The following is a 17335-nucleotide window of genomic DNA, read 5'->3' on the forward strand; positions in this document are numbered from 1 at the left end:
AAATAATTCTGCTTCTGACTTCGACTTTTGGAGAAGTAAAAGTCATTGACAGATTTGTATCCAAACGTGCTATAAGCAATTCTTTTCATTGAATCTAAGAGCAAATCCTATGAATAGTGTCACTCTTTCAAATGAAAGAGTGCACTACCAATTTGAGCAGAGTAGAGGCTGCTATGGGTAGTCTTTACCCCACTTTCCCCCAAACTCGTTCATGCACTCGTTCAAATGAACGGGGGGAGGGACTGTCTCCCGTGTAACAAAAAGAATTTGCACCAAACGGCGGACAGTCCGCCGTTTTAGAAGTTTTTTAGTTCCATACGGGAGACAGTCCCCCGTTTGGATGATTTTTTTTATTTTATTTTTTGGATGGGGACAGTCCCCCGTCCGATCAAAAACCCAATTTTTTTTACTGCACGGGAGACTATCTTATTGATTGAATATCTTTAGATCATTTACAAGATTGATAGACAATTACAATAATACTTTTGTAGCTAAACTCACTTTCTCTCTCTTACTATCTCTCTTACAAGATTTATGTTCCAACCCTCTACAAGACAACTATTCTCTCCTTTATATAGGGATTTACATAGTGGATGACAGCTAAGAATTCCTTTATTTTCGGGATCACTGTGCGACATATTCGCTCATATAAAATCGCTTATATTCGCATATCCTACATCTTCGCATAACTCTTCACATTTTACCCGTGACTTTGCTGACATCATCTGATGTGACGTCCCACTTTGCTGTGTGTGATATTCCTTGGGTATGTTGCATTCTTCACTTCGCGTAATTGTTAATATGTGCGATATTTAACTCCTACATTTGCCTTTTCTCATGTCGCTTGATTCTTCAAAGTAAGCGATATGAGGAATTCTCCACTTTCAAATCGCGCATGTTTATCCTTTTACATTTTATTTTATCGACAGTTATCCGGATTTCAAGCTCTTCTCTACACGTGTTAATTATCTTCCTTTTTTACCGGCTTGAACCGTCTCCAACCGCTAACTCCTTTTTATCTATTTAAGGGTTTGACTCATAAGATTTTCTTCACTCATCATTCATCCTCTCTCTCTTAATCTTCATCTGCTATTTCCCCATTTCGTTGTTGTTCTGCTGATTTCTTCTGCTATTGTTCTTCTACCATGAATCCTGAATCAAGGTTCGTTTCTTTTATAATTATTTATTTTAATCATTGCTTGTTATTGTTATTATATGATTTGACTCTCGTACTTTCGCAGAAAAATTAGTGCTCTTCGAATTACACAAAGACCCAATTCTTCTTCAAGTGAAAGTAAAGAAATGCAAAAGAAGAAACCTTGTATCGATAATGAACCTCAAAATAAGGAATCTCATAAGAGGAAGTCTTCGCATAGTAAAGAAGTAAGAAATACTCTACTGTCTTTAAACAATATTGTTGCCTCTATTTCTTATCTTCTTTATTTTCGCAGGCTTCTGATGCTGAAATGGTTGATGGCAAAAAAACAGAAAGTTAAAAAGTCTCGCAAATTCGTACCTCTCTCCTCAAATCTTTCTATTTTCAATTTTACTGCTGTAGATGTTGTTCCTGTATCTACAGTTCAACCTTCGCACACTGATCCTCATACTATGCCAACAACAAGTCAAATTCCTGAGAAAGATGTATCTGTTACCTATACATTTTCCCAAGATTTTGAAAAGAATGTTCCCGCTACTCCTTCACCAAAAAATCGTCTTATGGATGAGAATGCTTATATTTCGTATGACGAGCTCTTTAAAAATACCCCCCTGTTTCCTCTGCGAATCCATCGCATATAATTTTTCCTTCACCCCCTATTGCATCTGCGAATCCATCGCATATAATTTTTCCTTCACCCATTAGTTCTAGTTCTCATCCGAACCTTCCTCAAGATAAATCCACCATTCCAACAACTTCTACTATTCCCCCTTCTCTTTCTTTATTAGATTCTCTCCCTTTGAATAAAAAGGGTTTAGATAGCGTAAAATTGGCTACACAAACTCTTTCTGATGTTATCAACTCTGCCCAATCTTTAACCGATGATCCTTCCAAACTTCGCTCATGTTCTGCCTTAAGTCAGCTTTTTCGGGGATTTCCTATTGATAAGGCTTAGCGAGATGAGATCCTTTCTCAAATTGACCCGAGTTTCCACACTGCTCTAGATGTTTTGGTAACTATCTTTCACACTTTAACTTTTATCTTCTTTAATGACATTCCCAAGTACTAATCTTGGTCTTTTTCTCTTTAGGAATCTCATCGTCGTATGATGTTAGCTGAAAAGCATTTTGAGTCTAGCTGTTCTCAATTGGAACTCTCGCAGAAAAATATTTCTTTGGAAAAGGAAATACAAAGATTAAGAGGGGAACTTCAGATTTCAAATTATGAGACTGAAAATCTTCGCAGCGATAATCAGAAACTTAGAGGTATTTATCTTTATTTTTGGGTCTCTTATCGTATTCTTTATTTCTTCACATACGTTTATTTTTACGAATTTCTTCATGCATTTGTTAAGATTTAAACCAGAAGCGAACGAATGAGAGATATGAATTTCAATTCCTTGCCGAATATTCCCAAGCGAATAACGCGAAGTTACAGTGTCAACTAAATCAATTAAATCATCAATATTCATATGCACATAATCAGATTGACCATCTTTCTCATGAAAATGACCGTCTTGCTCAAAAAATCGATATTCTTAATGATCAAATTGCTTATTTTTCTAAGTTAATCACACGATGCTGACTTACTTCATCAAACCTTATCAGAAGAGAACCACACCCTTCTAGGGAAAAATTGTCTTTTTCAAAGAAAGAAGTAATGTTTTCACAACAGTACTCACTTCTTCATGAAATAAATGAAAACCAAGCGCGAACTCTTCGTGTACAGAAGGAACAGTACGAAACTTCGCTTAAAGATCTGAACTCCCAAAATGAGAAATTAATTCAGAATAACGTAAATCTTTCTGTAAAGAAGAATCAATTTCAAGAACAATATAGCCAGCTGAAGAATTCTTATGACGTTCTTAAGAAAAAAACAAATCTCTTTCTTCCGAAGAAAAGAAAATTCGCTCTCGCCTCAGTGGTTCAGTTGGTGATGGATTTGATAAGTCCATGGAAAGTATGAAGGACAATACCCTTGATTTTTCCAAATTCTTACAAGGTAGTTAGCTAGGGTTGACTGCCTCATGATAATTTCTCAGCATCACTAACTTTTTACACAGTGTTAACTTTTTATTTTCTACTTGTAGATTCTGAAGCATCGCATCAATCTGCTGTCGCTCAGCTGAATTATGAGTTATCCAAAATTCGCAAAGAATATGCTAATCTGGAATTATCTCGTGGTAATCTTGAGCTTTCTCTTTCTGCGTCTCGAAATAGGGCACGAAGAAGGTTTGCGTTCCAAAAGAATTTTCTAGAGATAAATGCTAGAAATCTTGAAAGGGCTGCTATTCGCAAAGGCCACTCTAGTGCTCAAACTGTTATCGATGGAATCTTTCTAGCAATTCTCTTCCAGCAGTAAGGCTCCCTGTATGCAATGTGGGTGAAGATGAAGAATACCCTGAACCAGATAGCGATTTTGACTTTTTAAGCGATGATGAGAAAGATCAAGGTGATGAGGAAATTCAGCAAGAAGGAGAGAAATCTACAAATGATGCCGGCATTGAGATTGAAAATCCTGGGTCCAGCGCTAAAATCTGATGTTACCATTTGTCTTTCTTTTGATGTTTTTTGGTCTTTTGCACCCCTTTAAATTTGTTTGTTGTAAGGAATATAATATATTGCATACTTGTTATTGTTATTTTATTTCCCATACTTGCCTCGTATTATATTGCTTGTAAGAAACAATTGTGGGAATTTATCAGTAATTTATTTAATTTGCTTGGGAGGTCTTATGCAGCCTTCCTATGTAAAGTCTTATTTTGCCCCATTTTTCGTGCGACGAGATCGCACGAGTCTTTGTATTTTAGTACATTGACCCATTGATCTCGTCTTATCTTGTTTGCTTGTATTATTTCCTCTTCAGGTTTTTGCATAAATTTCACAAGTCTTAATACTCCCATGAGTAAAAGCCTTGCGAAATTTACGTCTTTTGACACAATTCGGCTCCCTAATGGAGGGTGTCGTCCTTATCTTCCCCTGTGGTGCCCCTTCAAGGAAACTTACCTCTATCTGGTTAGGATTATGGCTCTTCCCATCCGGCTTTTCAACAACCAGTTGATTTCGCAATCTCGCATACACTACCTATAGGGTTTATGGAAGAAAGATTGCACCCTAAGTGGGGTATCTTCGGACGGAGTGCATCATAGTCAGGACTTGTCAAGATTGGCAAGGTACGCTACAGACGTCCCGGGCACTCTTGACTCAACCGTGTACCTCAGCGCCCTGATCGAATTTCTGTACTCTTTAGGAGAACCTTTCTCACCTTAGGCTCTCAATCTAAGATTAGTATCTTAGACTAAAAATTTAAGGTATCTTTCCCAGATGGGCATCATCGTTTAATTCTCACCCCAAATCTCCACAACTCAAGTTCCGGGATCGGTGTAGCCTTCCCTTGAGTCATGCCTTCTAGGTCTTTCCAATGCGTTAGGTATTACTATTTTGCCTCTTGCATATGAGCGAACTAGGGTGCACGCCATATTTGGATTCCTAGCCAATCTGATAATGAATATCATTTTCTGTAGCCTTTTATAAAGGTCTTATTTCTCTTTTTATGAACTCTTTAGCGAATCATTCGCATTACATTTTTATGCAAAAATATGAACTTTTAAAACTTTAATTGTTTGTACAGGCGAATGGATTCGCAAGTAACTATGGATAATATTTCTTCAAGAACTGTCTATTCCAAGGGCGATCCAATTTACGACCTGTATCTCGTCCCTAAGGATCCATTAATTCGTAGGCTCCTTCTCCAATTATTCGTTTTATTATATAAGGTCCATCCCAGCTTTTCTCCAACTTTCCATCTTTTCCTCTTTGATAAATTGGAATTTCGCGTAGCACTAATTCGCCTGGATGAAATTCTCTTATTTTAACCCGTTTGTTGTATTCTCGAGCTAGTCTTTTTTGATAATTTTCCATATGTTGCAAAGCGACTTCTCGTACTTCCTCCAAATCATCCAACTTTGTTAAAATCAAGTCCGCACTTAAATTCTTTTCCCAAACTTCCCTCTTTGTGGTTGGGATGATTACTTCTGTTGGTAACACTGCCTCTACTCCATATGTCAGACAAAAGGGTGACATTCCTGTGACTTCTCTCCTCGTAGTTCTGTAAGCCCACGCAACATTATGTACTTGTTCGCACCATCCTTTATTGTGCCCTTCTAATTTTTTCTTCAGGTTGTCTGCGATTATTTTCTTCGTAGCTTCTACTTGTCCGTTACTTTGAGGATACAAAGAGTTGATTTGCCACTCTGAATTTTGAACGCATTGAGCAGCATTGTTATGTTCTCGCCTTCAAACTGCTTCCCATTATCAGACACCAATTGTGCAGGAATACCAAATCTGCATATGATATTTTCAAAAATGAATTTAAATATGTCTTTATCTCGAATGTGTTGAACTGCCTTTACTTCTGCCCATTTAGTGAAATAATCAGTTGCGACTATTAAAAATCTTTTTTGTCCTGTCCCCGGTATAAATGGTCCAACAATATCTATTCTCCATTTCCCAAAGGGCCACACATTTGTCAATGTAGTAAGCATAGCCCTAGGTGCATGTATCTTCTTGCCATGACGTTGACATTCTTAGCACCTTCTTGAAACTTGTTTTGCATCTTCGTGCATATATGGCCAGTAATAGCCCTGTATCTTTGCTCTATATCCAAGTGATCTTCCTCCACTATGGTTGCCAGCCTCACCATAGTGCAATGCCTTTAAAATTTCGATCTCCTCCGTTCGCGTAAGGCATCTAAGTGAATGTCCAAGAAGTGATCTCCTATAAAGAACTCCATCCCTTAATTCATAATTTGTCGCACGCCTCTTTAACTTATGTGCTTCTAATCTTTTCCTCGACAATTCTCCCTTCTCTAGATACGATTGTATTTCAGTTCTCCAATCCTTTATTTCGCTCACATTTTCTTCCTGTGGAGTATATGATAATCATTTAATTTTTGTGTCGGATATCATATCAATATTTAATTAATTGCTTCACGGAAAAAAAAAACCTTTATTATCCTCGTTGATCCACAGCCAACTTTTTAATAAACAATTCCGTGATAACATTTGCAGTTACTTACCTGCCAAATTCAGTGGTGTTATCCAAAAACATTAAATTAATTTAAGTGTTTGCCTTTTTTTCTAAAAAGTTACTGCAATAAACGGTGATAATATACTATTCCGGCAAACACAGCCGTAATCTGGAAATAATTATACGGAGTCCGGGTGTACTGACTGGTGTATTAATTAGCTGGTTGGTTGTTAATTACGATTGGTGAAAAGAAGGGTCGACACGTGGAATTGAGTTATCGGAACCCAAGAAGACAAATGCACCACCTGGTTCTTCGCCCGCGAAATCTCGGGAAGTCATTTTATTTTAAAAAAACAGCAACACAAATGAATCAGAATTAGGAAGAGAAGGAGAGAGAGATTGACTTGGAGTTGATAAATCTACGACTCTGTTCGGATAAAACAGATTTATACAACTGCTTAAAAATCTCTGTCTCTAGATTCTCTTCATCTTCTTCATCTTTCTGAATTTTTTTAGTTGCAGAGGAGAAAAAAGGCCAAAATTTTCTGTCTCACCTATCTGGCTATCTTCTCCTGCAACCTCTCCCTCCCAATCTCCAGGTTCACATCTCTCTCTTTAAGAATAATCTGATTTTTTTCAATTTGATTGATTCCATATTTCTTTCATTTCTTTCGATCTATCGATCATATCATTAGATTCATTACCAGTGTATTGCTTTTTAGAAATATCTCTGTCATTCTTTTTTTTTATTTGGAAATTTTTGTATCTTGATTTCTAATTTTTATTTTTAAACATCTGAAAATCTGAAAAGTAAATATCATTTTTTTTTAATTCTTGTTATTTGTTTTTATTTTATGAATATTTGTTGATGTCCGTGTCAAAAAAGATATTTTGTTTTGTTTAATTTCTGTTTTTCTGAAAAAGAAATTCTATCTTTTTTGATGTAGACTCATCGTCTGAATAAAGACAAATTCAGATTATGTGTTTCATAATTGAATTTGGAACCTGGGTTCTGATTGCTTGGTTGTTTTAGTTATTTCCCAATTCAGAAAAGAAATGAATCAGAAAGGCTAACTAATGTTTTTCTTTTTTTCTCAGAATAAATTTCATTTAAAACCTGGGTGCTGATCAAATTTATCTTCACTAAATTATGGCAATCCCTTTTTTCCATCTTCTTAATTCTTTTTTCTTGGAGCAGGCAGTATCTAATTTTGATGGGATAGATTTCATTTAAACCAGAAATGCTGACAATTTGTATCTGGAAGACTGAAACTTGGTCTTTCATTCGGATGTTGTTACTGTTTTCGTTCTTATAGTTGTTTGTGTCATCGGATGTTATTCATCCGTTGCTCCGTAAAGATTATGAGAGCGGTGTGATTGATCGGCCATGTTTCTTGGCCTAGTACATATATGAAGAATGAACCCATGAGTGGTATTGATTTGGTGGCGTCCTTGCTTTCATTAGAATCCTTCTAATGATTTTATAACTTTTTTATGACCTTCCCTTTTCATATATGAATTGAGAAAATTATAATCAACAGTGATTTTTTACTTGCTGTGCATTTGGTAGTTTGATAGTGCTCCTAATGAGTAAACAAAATACATATCAATTGCAGGTACTTTGCTGAATTCGTACTTGTATGTGCCAGATTGTGTTGTGAGGTTTGCATCTAGTATGAAGTTAGTAATCCTGGTCTGGGAAGTGTGAAATTGATTCATTACGATGGGTGGGTGTGTATCGACACCAAACAGAAGATTACACAAGAGAAAGCACCATCTTCCGAGATCGGGTAAACGCCGTGGTGGAAAGTATTCCAATGCTGTTCTTGAGGCACCCATAAAACGCCTTAGTGATGCAGGGAATATAACAGATTTTGCTTTGAGTGAATTCGTTCATGTGGATTTTGAAAAGGGTGCAACAACCACTTGCAGAAGATCTGAGGTTTCAAATTCATCTTTTCATCTCACTCAGTTACAATGGCACCACAGTCAGATAGAGGGTAATGGTAAGCACTCCTGCCACAACTTGTCAATCCTGAGGCTACTAAAGAAATATAAACTGCAACTTAGTTGTTTGTGCAATTGCAGGTATATGCCAAGAGGATGCATGGTTCGACTCAGTTAGTATTCTGTCGGACTCTGATGATGACTTTCTTAGCTTTCATGGGGGTAATACCCCTTCTCATCTAACCAATCATTTTAAACTAGTAGGTCCAAATTGTTCATTGAGTAGGTGCTCCAGATGGGATCTCATTAGACGGAGTTCGCTTCTGAAGAGCACGAACCATGAACCATCTACATGCCCTGCCACTGTAATATCTCTCGACTAGCAGCTAACATTTGAGACTTATACAAATTTGAAATTATCTTTTCAGACGGTTTTCCTTCTGTTGTCAATGCAACTGGGAATCCCCCGACTGCCCAAGTGCTTCAGTATGGAAGTGCTTCTTCGTCCTATGTGGATACCAGGTGCAAATACGAGGAATTCTACGAGAGCACTCCAACATCATTCGCTGTTGAACGTTATCTTAAAATAGATGGAGTTAAACCTGAGAAGTTCTGTAAAGATGAAATTGGGGAAGGTGGCCCTTTCGGACATGGTTACGATTTTTCTTGCTTAGGGAAGGCTGATGATGTATGTATCAAGAACATTAAAGTATTACAAGATGCTTATGGAAGCTTTAACGGTCGGAAAGAGGATAGACATGATTTTGAAGACAAAACACAGGAGAGTACCTTGAAGTCGTGCTTGCCTCGGCTGCCTCCTTCAGTTAATATCAATGACAAGAACCAACCTTCAAGTCCTCAATCTCAAAGAAGGAAGTCGACAGTTATCAGGTTGTCCTTTAAAAGGACATCTTATGAAGGAGATGAAGCTACAGAATTTTGTAAGTATCCTCTTTTCTTGTTCCAGGCAATAAGAAATTGAATTTATGTTTCTTGCTCAACGATCCCACGACCATCAGTTACGATCCGGGTAAATTTGTATGTCAGTAGATGATATATCTAAAGCTGAGTTTGTAGATGTGGAATTTGTGAGTTTTATGTCAATCTTACAATAATTTCACTTTTCATGCCCACTTTATTTCTAAAAGTATCTTTGTAAGTATGGTTAAGAATTTTGAATCTTAAATGCTTCTATTGTAATAGGTGCTTCAAAGAATTTCTTATATCGTCCCAGGGCAGGACTAGTTATTCCTCGCTCAATAGGAGAGAAGCTAACTCCAGGATGCTGGTCTCCTCTTGAACCTTCAGCCTTCAAACTTCGTGGGGAGAACTATTTCAGGTATATAACTTAAACATGCAGAGGGTCGTGCATCTCATAGCTTTCATGTAATGCTGTTAGATTAGTACCACATTAATAAATGCTTCTAAATCTTTCAGTGGAATACCTCCATCCGGTTTTACTCTTCTCTAATTCACTTTCAATCTTGTAGAGACAAACGGAAATCTGCAGCTCCAAACTATTGTCCTTATACTCCAATTGGTCTTGACTTATTTGTATGCAAAAGAAAGATTAATCACATTTCTCAGCACCTTGAACTTCCTTCTGTTAAAGCACACGATAAGGTGCCATCGCTTCTAATCGTTAATATTCAGGTAACTTGCACTTCACTTTTCATAAAACTTTGTCTTTCAAGCTTAGTGTTATAGGGCTTAAATTATCAATTTAGCCATATTGCTAGTGAGTTCTCATCTAGTGTATATCACTGCAGCTTCCTACTTATCCTGCTGCAATGTTCCTTGGTGATAGTGATGGGGAAGGGATGAGTCTTGTGTTATATTTTAGAGTATCTGAGAATTTCGATGAACAGATACCTCTCGCCGTTCAGGATAGCATCAAGGTGATCATATGTTGTGAATTCTTGAACAACATAATTGGATTTTTTTTTTTGGTTATAGTCTGTTTATACAAATGCTTGGCCTTATAGTTTCATAATGATTTTTCCCTGTCTCTTTACTGTCTTTTATTTCTGTCTACAAACTTTTGGCTGAAAACCATTTATTATACTACAGAAATTTATCGAAGACGAGACGGAAAGGGTTAAAGGGTATAGGTCGGAGTCCTCAGTTTCTTTTAGAGAAAGACTGAAAATCATGGCCGGAGTTGTCAATCCCGAAGATCTCAACTTGAGTTCTGCAGAAAGGAAGCTCTTAAACGCTTACAACGACAAGCCGGTGCTCTCGCGGCCTCAACATAGTTTCTATAGGGTAATTTACAGCTATCCAGTCTGTAAGTGACATTGGTGACAACATATGTTAACTTACATTATCTGACATAGAGTTGGTCTTTTGTTGTCTTCTTTGTAGGGTACTAATTACTTTGAGATTGACCTAGACATACATCGATTCAGCTATATATCAAGAAAGGGACTTGAATCATTTCGTGAACGTTTGAGAAATGGGATACTTGATCTTGGTTTAACCATCCAGGTATGGTATTCTCTCCATGTCCACCTTAAAATGACAGTCAATGAAAGCAGTTCAACGATATTTTTCTTGTCTGAATTGGAATTAACATAATGGTTCTCTGCTGTAAACAGGCACAGAAACAAGAGGAACTACCAGAGAAAGTATTGTGTTGTCTGAGATTGAATAAAATTGATTTCGTAGATCATGGTCAGATACCCACACTTGTAACAGTTGATGAATAAAGATGGTTTTGAAGCTGTTGATCACAGTCCTAGCAGTGGAGAATTCACATGTAAACATCTGGAGTACCTTGTGCAGACCTTTAAATTATAAAAAGGAAAAGAAAAAATGGAAATCACTCAAATTTTATATTTACTCGATCATGTCATAACCATATTTACTTATTTTTAGTGTTTCTGGAGAGCCAAAGTGAAAAGCATCATATATCCTTCAATATCAGACTGTACAGACATCCATCATCCACACCAATACCTTGCTGGCTCTCTAGTGGATCATAGCCCTGTGACCAAGACAATTCTGTGATTTTTGCATCTTTTTTCTGTGTCTCAACGCATTCGAAGTGTTAGAGAACACATTGTATTTTATCTATTACTAGGCCTCAACCTGTGCTGTAACAGTAACGGCGTGTGATTAATCCATTTTTTGTGTTTTTTCTTTTCTTTTTGTCGCGGTTAATCTGTTGCCCTCATCATAAACCTTCAGTTTGCAGTTTCAAATATTTTTCTCCGATCATCATTTCTGTTTATCCACCCTACATATGTATGTTGTTTCCGGGCTTACACGCACTATTAAGCCCAAGAGAGGCAGATGTGCGAGTAAATTTTGGCACTGGATGCTGTGGAGGGGTAGGACCTTGTATTTAGGAACAGAAGCTATTGTTTGGAGATATGGAGCATTGATTTTCTTTATTGATATTACTCTCAGGAGAGAAACATACTCTTTATAGATTGCAATCCGTTGCTTGACTTTAGATCTGAATGAGCTATTGGCGATGAAGATAATCTAACGCAGAAGCAACATCAATGGCTACATTTAGTCTCTCAATAAACTTCAATGGCATGTTTGTTGACCTCTGATTCGTCCATAATTGGGCGTCTGGTGCAACTAGTTCTCAAGATTCCCATTAGCCATGAACTCATAAACCAGAGCTTTGAAATATATTTCCCTTAAAATCTACACTAGAGCAAGAAGTCAGCATCTTGATAATATTGCGATGTCGAATGCATCTCAATGCTTCACATTCTGCTGTTATCTCCTGGCTCAGCGTAAAAATATAACTCCTATCCAGCGTAAAAATTCCCATCTAGTACTTTGACTGCAACAACTGCTGTTATCTCCTGGTTCAGCGTAAAAATTCCTACGTGAACAGAAGCATAACCACCGGCTCCAAACTAAATTATTTGCTGTCGCTCTAATAAGCTCTTTGTATGAAACTTTGTGAAAGATATCAGTAATTGGAGATTCAGAATAAGAAGAAATATGCGAGATATTTTGAAGCATTTCACTAACTGGAGATTCAGATGAAGAAGGTTTGTTTCTCGCTTTTCTCCTCCAAAGGATTTCGGCAAAGAAACCCAAGGTAATGCCAATACAAAAAGCAGCGTCAATGTTCAGTTTCTTAGAGCCAGTTACTGGGAACTAGGTAGCTGTAGTAAAGGGATTCCCCCGCACAGCTTAATGTTGGAATTCAAGTAAAGCTAATTGATCAGTTTCGTTTCCATATATGAAGACATCAGACTGAAATGCAGGTGAGGAATTCATGAACAACCAAAGGGTGACACAGATGATCAATAGGAAACTGAAACTCATCATTTTACTGAATTTATGATGACAAGGTTTTCAAGATTCACAAGTGCTCTTATGGATTGGTCGGCCGTAGAGGATAGTTAGAGATATTCACATCCATATTTTTCAAGTCATTGAAGCCAGACAGACAGAGACTCGACTAAATCAAAGTCAAGCAAGACTTGGAAATAAGTAAATAAAAACAAGGACATAACATGTCGATATGATTTACCCGAATGTTTGCAGGTCCCGGTCCGGATGGACGATTATTGATGTCAGAAACGTTATATTTTAATTTAGATTTGCGATTTTTAAATCCCGGTTTGATTGGGGTATTCCCATTTTGTTCCCATCTAAAATAGTGTGCTAAGGGGTGTCTAAAAGATGCTAAAATACCGAATCACCCTTACTATCTATACCTTGTCGACTGTGACCCAAAAAAATTTCAAATTTTTTTCAAAACTCAATCGAAATGTGATGAAATCAAAAATCAAACGAAATAAAAAAAAAGAAAAAAAAAAAAGTTGTATACTGGATTTGAGATTGGGTATAATTTCATACCAAATCTCAAACCGCTTACATCTCAAACCCTGTATGATTCGCAGGGTATTTGCTTATCGAACTTACCGACCAGTTTCAGCCGGCAGGGTGTTTTTTAGGCGAACTTGTCGACTTTTCATCTCTGAAATTAGCATTTTATAGGGTCGACACGGTATTCATCCTTATACCTTGCCGACTATAGTTCAGTCAGCAGGTTATGAAATTAATACCTTGCCGACTTATCATGCATTTGCAACACCTCTCTATGTATGTCAACAATCCTATAGTCGGCAAGTTATTTTTTGACGACCTTGCCGACAACAAGGTAGCCGACTGGGTAAAAAATCAATAAGATGCCGACAAGTGAAATATTTCGACAGCCTCCTGTGTGACAAAAATAATAGAGTCCACATGTTCTTCATCCGTAGACCTTGCCGGCCATAAGTTGCCGGCATGTTCTTCATCGTCGACCTGCCGACGTTTCATAGTTTCAGAACTGAAATCATTGATTTCTTCTTTAATTTTGAGTATGATTTCACACATCATCTTTGCAATCCCCTTTTTAGAAGTGTTTGGGTAGTATGTTTTCATTTTCGTTGAAACAATTCTCAAAAAAAAATTCTTTTCATCAAAAATCTTCCCACATGAATTCAATCAAAAATAAAATTCATAACTTAAATTCATAAGTTTTAATCTACTCAATTAATCAGTCTAAACTCCATAAATTAAACTAATCCGAATTTTTAGTGTTAATTAAACAAGGGCATATTAGCCATTTAGAAAATACAAGATTAAGGGGTGGCTTGGTTTTACTTCAAAATGACCATCTTTTGTCTTATTGGGTATACCCCAATTAGTTTGGATATACCCCAATCTCGCCAGGTTTTAAATCATGGCATGATTAGTTTTGGATTTGTTCCCCTATAGAAATTTTAAGAGATGGGGAGGAGTGAGTAGAGCAGCAGCCTTAAAGAGAAAAGTTCTCGTTTTTACTTGTTTGAGTCCTTTTTTATAACGTGAAAATTTCGGTAGTTAGAGCTTCTCCAATGGTGAAGGTGGATATTTCATATGTGGCATCACTGGCTAATGATGATAAATTTTATATTTAAAAATAATAATAATAATAATATGTGACATCACTTTTAAGACATCCTTTGAGTATAAAATCCTAAATATTAGGAAAATTAAAGCTCAATCTCCAATCCATAGAGTTTTCTATTATTTTTTTTTACTTATTTGTAGGTATACAATTGGTTAAAATGCTTTTCATTTTTATTTTTTAATGATTTTTATTAATAAAGTGTGACAAGGATGGGAAGACATCCTCTAAGTAAATGTCTAAAACTAGAGGTTCGCCTAGCTAGAGGATGTCTAACTTTTTTTTTGGCCACATCACCTTCATATCAATCTGTTGGAGAAGATTTTCTATAAATATGCGGATCATATGAGGATTAACACTTTTTTCTTCACATACATTCCATTGGAGAGACTCTTAATCCAATAGGTTCCGTCGGTCGGCTGGCTCCGAAAAATTTGCATTATCCCTTTTCTTTCTTTTTTCGTTTACCGTGGAAGATGTGAGCGGTCAGCATTATCTGATTTATTTAGAGTTTGGACGTCATAATCGACTACCTCTTTGTAAATCTCATATAATAGAAGCATTTTCTAACGAGGGAGAAATATGGAAAAACATACCGTAAGAACCGATAATGCTTTGTCTATATAGGGAGAAACCCGAAACCAAACCCTAAGATAAAATGATGAACCCTGCTTTAAACAATTTTTCGAAAGGAACAAGGTATGCTAGGAAAAGATAAGGACAATTGGTTAGAGTTAAGATTGACCAATATTGTTTAGGAGAGAAATATATAAGAAGAGAAGAGACGATAAAAGAAAATAAAAGGAGACCTTGAAATATAATAAGAGAATATTATTTCCGGTGGGTAAGCCGGTTCTCTACAAAGCATGGATGGAATTAGCCAGGAAGAAAAGTAAGTATTTATAGCTGAGGTCCAACGGACCACTACTTCTCGATCATATTCTTACTCAATCACGTTTATTGATCAACAACTTTGATCGTGGATTACTAATTCCAACCCTAACTTATCCACCAGTAAAGTCTGTTATATAAATGGGTTTAAGTCTCATTGGATACCAAGGCTATTTCTTCCCACGTCCATTTGATGCACCCAAACTAAGTACCCATGTGTACTAACTTGGCAGCATCTTGATCAAGTCTTGACCATCCAAAACAGTTGTACCACGATAAGATTATATGCATATGCAAAAAGATAATGCAGGTTATAGTAGTAGAAAAAACGATGCAAGTGGTATGTGCAGAAAGTGAAAATACGGGGGTCTAACAACCACACCCAACAATTCGTTTGGCAATCTGATATAGAAAATCTAATATAGAAAATAAATTCCTAACTCACTGTCGCAGGCATCGCGATTGCACTTAACATGTGCGACAAGCCTTTGAACCCCTAGGTGGCCCTAGTGGCCGAGTTATAATCTCGGGAGGGTCTACCAGAGGTGTACCCACAAAACCTTTAATCCAAACCCTAGATATCTACACAGAACCTTGGAAGGCCTTAAAGAATCTCCTTGGTTGGCATACTCTCATTGACTACAGGAGGAAGTACCCTGATGTGAAATTCCAATTGTTGTACACGAGTTTGCACTCAAGCATACTAAAATTCATATATAAGTAACAGAGCTCTACTCAGGTAGTCTCACTATGAACATCAATATCCGGAGTCAAACCAATCACATGAAAAGATCAAGAAGATGGATATAGAGAAAAACGTAGATGGTTTTCGATGTTAACTAAGGTGAAAGGTGTTTCCCATATTTGTATGAAGGTCAACACACCTGGAATATACGAGGGGACCAACGGTCGATTATCCTAACTCTAGGTCAACACAACTGGCATATACAAGGGGACCAGTGTTCCGGTTGGTCTGATGGTCTAGTCTCATTTTTTTTTTCATTTTTTTTTTGGTAATTCAGTCACTCTATTTTACCCTAGCAGTGGTAACAACTTGATTTGTGTGTCCCACCAAATCACTTAGAGAAACAAATTTAAAAGAAAATAAAAATAAAAACAGAAGGTGAAAAGGACTCAACGAGATATGGCGAAACTACCATGTTATTTCTAACACTTGAGCTTTGTGCTTTTATGAATAGACTCTATAGATGTTTCCATCCACTCAGATTGGTTCCTCAACTCCTACAGCCAAGATGCTTCTATCCACTTAGATTGGTTAGTGTTATCCTTAATAGGCATAAATTTCTAGGCTCTGGAGTTTAAAATGCAACTAAAAGTTTCTCCCATACCCCCCAACTTAAACCTAACATTGTCCTCTATCTTAAAAGATAAAATTAAAAGCATGAACAAGGAGAAACCGTTATTACTAGAAGGAAATGAAATGAGGAAAAATATTACCGTGTTGCATGAGCAAGGAATACCTCCCAATGAGTGATAAGTTTAAATTCTTCAGCCATACATCAAACACCTCAAAAAGTATCTTCACCTTCCAAAGTCATACACCAATAGCCGAAATATCTGCGGGTACATAAGACCACTAGAGCTAACACAAATATGAGACAACTGCACTGGTTCAGAAAAACGAATAAAAGGAGCACATCTTCATCTAAGGTTTTTGTCCAGACAATTGGGTTAACTGGGGCGCATAATTGAGCTTCATATGTGTGTCTCGATAAATAGATTCATCCGGAAAACGGGTCTCTAATACCTGGGTTACCTCCTGGAAAGTATCAGGAGGATTGGGTTATAGAGTCTGAATAGATTCAAGTAACATCTCAGACGCACAAAGCTCGAGTCCCAAGTTAGGGACTCTAATTAGGGATATTTGACGATCACAAAAACCATCACTACCCCCAAACTTAAGGTTTTCACTACTCACAGACAAACCTCTGACTATTGCTTGAATTTACGGATCTTCATGAGTCCTTAACTTGAGAGCTTCTTCTAGTTCTCTACCCCAAAACTAAAGGTTATCATTACTCTCAGAAAGACCTAAAACTATTGCTTGAATTTCAGGGTCCATAGAATCTTTAAAATACTCAAGAGCTTCTTCTAAAGATTGATCTCACATCTGGTCTAAGAGAATGGTTTTCTCAAATTCATCTAAAGAGTCTCCCAGTAACGTGGCATGCCAATTATCCTGAACTAGACCCTGAACTAAAGTGCTGATCATATTCACTTCTTCCAAATCATCGTTCTCAGAAGGTTGTCTTGTAACATTAAAAACATTTAGTTCAGTGGTCATATTACCAAAGGATATGTTCATGATCCATGTCCTACAGTTGATGACAACATTAGATGTGGCCAAAAATGGGCGACCTAAAATCACCGGGATTTGAGCAC

General features: G+C 37.0%; 1 protein-coding gene and 1 long non-coding RNA gene across 4 annotated transcripts; both read left to right on the forward strand.

Annotated features, from left to right (window-relative positions):
• The first annotated feature begins 1099 nt into the window (after window positions 1-1099).
• Window positions 1100-3758, forward strand: LOC113293718. Its single transcript, XR_003332501.1, has 5 exons — window positions 1100-1162; window positions 1242-1383; window positions 1452-2168; window positions 2247-3157; window positions 3246-3758. It is a non-coding gene; the product is annotated as an uncharacterized LOC113293718 (long non-coding RNA).
• Window positions 3759-6521: 2763 nt separating this feature from the next.
• Window positions 6522-11318, forward strand: LOC113300264. Of its 3 annotated transcripts, XR_003335641.1 has the most exons (11): window positions 6522-6782; window positions 7800-8189; window positions 8272-8352; window positions 8559-9071; window positions 9334-9469; window positions 9621-9783; window positions 9900-10028; window positions 10201-10395; window positions 10495-10617; window positions 10728-10888; window positions 11008-11318. XR_003335641.1 is itself a non-coding variant. In XM_026549476.1 (10 exons), the coding sequence occupies exons 2-10, from the start codon at window positions 7907-7909 to the stop codon at window positions 10836-10838; spliced, it is 1734 nt and encodes a 577-aa protein (XP_026405261.1). In that variant the 5' UTR covers window positions 6522-6782; window positions 7800-7906; the 3' UTR covers window positions 10839-11280. The 3 variants fall into 3 exon arrangements, 2 of the variants coding, with proteins under 2 accessions (XP_026405261.1, XP_026405262.1); XM_026549476.1 differs by having other exon boundaries at window positions 10728-11280; XM_026549477.1 differs by having other exon boundaries at window positions 6545-6782; window positions 7833-8189; window positions 10728-11280.
• The last annotated feature ends 6017 nt before the right edge of the window (window positions 11319-17335 follow it).

The sequence above is a fragment of the Papaver somniferum genome, chromosome 7 (assembly GCF_003573695.1).
Source record: "Papaver somniferum cultivar HN1 chromosome 7, ASM357369v1, whole genome shotgun sequence".
Classification (NCBI taxonomy): domain Eukaryota; kingdom Viridiplantae; phylum Streptophyta; class Magnoliopsida; order Ranunculales; family Papaveraceae; genus Papaver; species Papaver somniferum.